Source organism: Lygodium microphyllum, chromosome 29 (genome assembly GCF_053477565.2).
Source record: "Lygodium microphyllum isolate KBCC chromosome 29, Lygodium_microphyllum_v1.1.10, whole genome shotgun sequence".
Classification (NCBI taxonomy): domain Eukaryota; kingdom Viridiplantae; phylum Streptophyta; class Polypodiopsida; order Schizaeales; family Lygodiaceae; genus Lygodium; species Lygodium microphyllum.
The window spans coordinates 37,350,694-37,356,280 of NC_141163.1; the positions used below are offsets into that span (position 1 = coordinate 37,350,694).

The window sequence follows — 5,587 nt, forward strand, 5'->3', positions numbered from 1 at the left end:
GCTGTCTGGTTGTAGATCTTGGTATGACTATGACTTTTACATAGCATTTGGATTTGATGAGTGCCATTTAGTTGGCTCATAATTTAGCCTTCCATGTGATGACAAAGCATGTTGAGGTATGATATCACTTCATCACAGAAGCGTTAGAAGACAAGTCCATTGAGCTTGTCAAGATACCTATGGATACAAATCCCATAGATCTTCTCACAAAAAGTCTCTTAGTGTAACGATATACCTTTCTTAGGAGATTGATGGGAGTTAGATGAGATGGTGTCTTTCCTCATCATGTTGTACTCTATGTAAATGTTGAACCTTTCTCTTTTTCATTTACTCCTCATTAAGGCACGTTCACCTATATTTATTGTATATAGACTTGCATACTTATACATTGTAGGTGGTGGACCGCTATCACTCTCACTTTATTATTTATTCTTTTGGTGATAAATAAAATACAGAAAAGCATGTCACACATTATGATGGTTGGAGTTCCCACACATTGAACTCTTTCTTCTTGTTTGAGCCTCCATAGCTCCTACTCCCCTCTTGCTTTCGCTCATGCTTCCTCTTGACACTCACCTTTTACCTGAACAAGATAAAAAATAGATGGTGGAGGTAATCAAGATGTGTTTAGCCTTCTAGCTAGATTACTTTGCAATCCCTTCTCAAAAATTTCTTTCTCAACTCGGTCATCATCCATTGCCACCCTTGGTTGAACCATAAACCCCATAGGGATGCCCAAAAGCATGAACACCACTCTTTCTTGAACAATATGGTAGGCCTTATCTAGTAGCTAGGAGGAATAGGTGGGTTTCAAATAAGGCTCTTAAGCCATGTTGGCATAGGGTTAACAAGAGATCATGATGCAAGGAAAAAATATGAAATGCACTTCTAGAAGGATTTAAGGGAGTGTTTCTCGTTCTATACTGTTCCATTTATGGTCATATGAAAAAATGATTGTGCATCATTTCTTTTGTGGTGTTAGGTAGGGAAACACCCTTAATGCTGCTAGCCTCCACTTCTACTTGTAGAACCCAACCAGGGGCATCAATGACTATAGTAAAAAGTAGGGAGGCTAGGGAGCATCTTTGTTTTATGGACTTTCTAATTGGGGGGAAGGGGGGGAGGGAGCGGAGGAGGGGGGTGTGCGAGTGAGAGTGAGGGTTCCATTCACAAAGACTCTAGAGGGAGCTACATTTAGAAATAGTGTCATGACATACTTCAAAAACCCTTTCCCAACTCCCATATTCTGAATAGATTGGAATATGAGGTCCCATTCCATTTTGTCACATGTCCTTATCAAAGTCTATTTTAAATAATCCATAGTCTTGTTTGATATTTGAAGCATGCTTCAAGCCCTCCCAAAGAGGAATGATGGAGTCCAAGATAAATCTTCATTCGATGAATGTCATGTGCTCTCTTCTAATCTAACTATCTAGATGGCATGAGTTCCTCTTGGCTAAGACTTTGGCAAAACCCTAGTAAGTTGAGGTCAAGCAAGTGATAGGTCTCTGGTTACGAAGAATGGCATTCTCAAGATAAATCTTCATTCGATGAATGCCATGTGCTCTCCTCTAATCTAACTATCTAGATGGCATGAGTTCCTCTTGGCTAAGACTTTGGCAAAACCCTAGTAAGTTGAGGTCAAGTATAAGGTGATAGGTCTCTAGTTACCAAGAATGGCATTCTCATTCTTTTTGTGGATAAGTTTGATCATCCCAATATTAATGCTATGGGGGAGAGCTCCATATTTCATAGATTCTCTCTAGATTTCCATGAGGGAGGATTGAGAATTTATTTGATTGCCCTCATTGATTGCTTGTTTGATTTGGATGGATTGAGCAGACTTTTGAGCCTTGACATTCCTTCTTGCTCTAATTGAGTTGCTCTTAACCATTCTTAGAAGTTCTTGAGTTGGTTTGATAGCTTGGGAGAAGCAATTTCAAGGGAAGGAATAGACCCAAAAGTAGAGTCCCAAATACCCCTAACACTTCTTCTGATGTAGTCTAGTTTAGATAACCTTGGATCACTATGAAGTCAACCATCCCTTATAACATCTTCATTGTTAAAGAGGAGAATATCTCTCAAGATTTTAAAGGAAGCACTTAGATAGGCATTCACGGTTCCAATGGAAATTTAGGGGCTCTCAACTCTTGCTTTTCTTAATGAGTAAATTAGGCTCAATCTAGTAGAGGTAGATTATGAAAAATCCTTTGTATGATATCGAATTGCTAAGAATTATGTAATACATTCTTTTGTGAAAAGAAAAATCTTGTGCCCAAGTCCCGACCCTAGCAGGAAGGCATTGGGGGCAATTGCCACAAAGCTCATGAAGGTACAAGAAGTAAGCACATGCATGCATGGAATGAGAAGGATTAATACGGTCGGAGGCATCCTCCTCACGCAAGGATGATCAATGCCGTACAATGTACATTGACGAAGGCTGTAGATTTTTAGTTCGAAGCTCCGAGATTTTTGAATTATTCCTGGCATAAGGCCGGTCAAAAAAGTTCACGCGCTACAAAAATATCTTTGCAAGTTGACAGAGAGAGAGAGAGAGAGAGAGATCCAGGCGGCGCACACAGTAAAGCAAATTTTGAAGCTGATTGGATGAGAAATTTGTCGCGGCTTTAAGATTTTTGTCAGAGAGAGAGTGTGTGTGTAGGCAGGTGGCTTGAGAGAGAGAGAGAGGGGGATCAGAAGCCGTTCATAACAATAAAATGGGGTCTAAATGCCTCGCCATCCTCGCGGGCCAGTTACAGGCTTCGCCAGAATGTGAGTGCTACTAGCCTTCTCTCTCTCTCTCTCTCTCTCTCTCTCTCTCTCTGTGCGTGCGTGCCCGCCCGCGTGCTGCAGTGGCTCAGAGGATCGATCCCAAGGCAAGCTTGACTGGGGTTTAGGCTGCATTGCTTCCGAGTACTGTGTTTGCCATGGATGGTGCATTTGCTTCAACTTTCTTGGAAAGCAAGATCCCCTGTGCACCCACATACTCGGAAGCATCCCAAGAGGTATACATGCTTATTCCTATGGTGCATGAGCTGTCTCTCCAAGGTACTGTAGTATATAGAATTGTTTGTTTTCTATGCGTGTCTCCACTAAAAGGGAAAGAGAGAGAGAGAGAGAGAGCGAGAGCGAGAGAGAGCACCAAATTGCGCCTTGTTGATCCAGAACATCGACGTTGGTTGGAATGCACGTCCAGGCAGACACCATGTTGATGCCAAGATTTGCCATCTGAAGCAACTTATACAGACCACCATGGAAGAGCGAGACAGGGCTTGGGAAGAGTGCAGAAAACTTAGAAGAGAGCTTGTTTTGCTGATCTGCCATTCTAGTCGTTTGCGATCTGGAGCTTCTGAATCTCTTGTCAGCACACTGCAAGCCTCCACCTCACCCTCTCCATTCTCGTCTGCCAATCCTAATCGTTATGCATCTCATGATCTAGTGGATGAACTGGACATGTTCTGTACTGGCAATGATTTTGAATGGAAGCCTGCAATTTTCCGACAGGATTTGGAGGCCTTCCTGTATTCCGAGGTTAACAACAAAGAGCCTGCAATCAACATGGAGGACTATTTGGAGCTGAACAACCTCATAGCGTTGGAAGAAGATACTGGAAAGAGACTCCCTGAATTGGTTGAAGGGCTGCAACATCACGAGGGTATCATCAGCGATGTGCGCAGCAACAGGCACAGCTCAACCTGTAGAGCTCCATCACCCATGTTGTCTGCCACTCCACAAGGGCAGGGTATTACGCCTGGTACAGCCCAACCTACCATGAAGTCCCCTCACAGATCATTCATATCACCATGTCCAGAGTTCAGCAACATGGCAGGATCCCTAACCGGCCAAGGCTCACCCTTGCAATCCTCAACATCACCTTCTGTGATGTCATCTCCCCTTTCGCCATTATTGCATCCTCAAAGCAGGCTGCCATCTAAAGGGATGCAGAAAGCAAAGGACACTAAGAGAGCTGAGTACAGGACCTCTTCTTTCCCAGCTTTACATAACAGAGCGAAGCGTGCGGCCTCACGCTCTCGTCATTCATGGTTGCCTATAAAGCCCAGGATCATATCTTCAACATCTTCAGCAAGGGAGTGGTTTATGTCTGCAGCAGGGATGCAGCAGCCCCATGTAACGTCTGAGCCTCTTGAGTCAGGGACAATGGTGATGCTTAGCTCACTGCCTGAGAATGGCAAGTTCCTCGAGGCCATCATGAGGGCCGGGCCCCTCTTGCAGAACCTTCTCCTGGCAGGCCCCTTGCCTGAATGGCAGTGCCCACCACCCACCATGGACATCCCCAAGGTGTGCATGTTGTCTTCTGACAAGGCACCAGCCCTTGGGGATACTCAATTACCGGCAGCATGATCAACATACTCCATGGATGGTCGGTCTTATGCAGAGCTCTACAAGACCATCGATATTGAAGGGCCTTATGAGTTCTTACTCTCCCCACCGTTGGTTAGGAAAGTAGCACTATAGATGCTCCTTAATTTTTACTTAAATTTATGAGAGACGTACATACAAACAGTCTTGCTCGGGATGTTAGCGCTCAATATACGTATAGTGAATACACAAGAAAGGGGATCGGAGTGTCCTCTGCCCTCTTCCGATGGAGGAGGAATGCAGGGGTTTTTTAGTCTCGATTTTGCATCTCGTACCTACTTGATTCGGAAAACAAGAGTTGGATAATACCATGATTGTTCTGCTTTCAGTTTGCCTGATGGCCTTTGACTGCCATCCCTTTTTAACCTTTGATTCTGCTTCGTGTACTCCCTTGGTGCTGATAATGGTTATTTTGCTTCAGTTGGCTTAAAGGGGGCAAAAACAACATGTAGCTTTATACTCGACATTCCTCTCTAGTAGGTACAATCAATTTATCTGGCCATGTGTTCCAGGGCTTAGGCAACATCTTAAAGGTCTAGCAGTAAGTAAAGGGGCACCTATATAGCTTTAATTATAAGAACACGAGACATGCACTTCAGTTCCAAAGACTTTTTTTTTTTAAAGGGCAATGGAGTAGATATATTATTAAAGTTTTTATCATTAGGACAAAATTCCCTTGTACTAACATTTGACGAGTGTGTGAAGGCTATCTTGAAAAACAAGTGATTTGCGCCTAGATTATGCTGGTGCATCGTGCAACTATTCTCCTCATATGAAGCACTAGTGTCAATAACAGTTAGGGTACTTCACATCCTAATGCATATTTCTTGTGGCAAAAGAGTTCATGGGTGGTTCTTAGCTACGAAGAAACCGTTAGTGAAAAGCTCCAAAGCTTGTGTATTGTGCATAAGTATTTTATGTATTCAAGAACATAGTTGCACACATGCATAAACATGTTTTATAAATGTGCCAAGGATCTTACTAGACTATCTGTTTATCCAATATGAATCTAGAATATATTCACATTGCACCTATGCCACATAGAGTGTAGCACCAGTCCAGTGCGTTGCACTGATGTTATAAGCATAGTAGTAATATATTACTTAATTTATTGAGAGAGAGAGAGAGAGAGAGAGAGAGAGAGAAAGCCTATATGAGAGAGAGAGAGGAGAGAGAGAGAAAGAAAGCCTATATGAGAGAGAGAGAG

The 5,587-nt window shown here is 43.0% G+C and overlaps 1 protein-coding gene across 2 annotated transcripts; it reads left to right on the plus strand.

Moving 5' to 3' along the window:
* Positions 1–2,652: 2,652 nt before the first annotated feature.
* On the plus strand, positions 2,653–4,979 carry LOC148010526 (uncharacterized). 2 transcript variants are annotated; one of them, XM_087672086.1, is made up of 2 exons: positions 2,653–3,048; positions 3,166–4,979. In XM_087672086.1, exons 1-2 carry the CDS (start codon positions 2,932–2,934, stop codon positions 4,360–4,362), a joined length of 1,314 nt encoding a protein of 437 aa, XP_087528212.1. In that variant the 5' UTR covers positions 2,653–2,931; the 3' UTR covers positions 4,363–4,979. The 2 variants fall into 2 exon arrangements, with proteins under 2 accessions (XP_087528212.1, XP_087528213.1); XM_087672087.1 differs by having other exon boundaries at positions 2,654–3,005; positions 3,166–4,977.
* The last annotated feature ends 608 nt before the right edge of the window (positions 4,980–5,587 follow it).

Bases quoted from the DNA above. Each gene is read 5' to 3' on its own strand.
- LOC148010526 (XM_087672086.1), top strand. From the start codon at position 2,932: ATGGTGCATTTGCTTCAACTTTCTTGGAAAGCAAGATCCCCTGTGCAC. The intron at 3,049-3,165 runs GTACTGTAGTAT...TTGTTGATCCAG, and splicing joins GCATGAGCTGTCTCTCCAAG to AACATCGACGTTGGTTGGAA.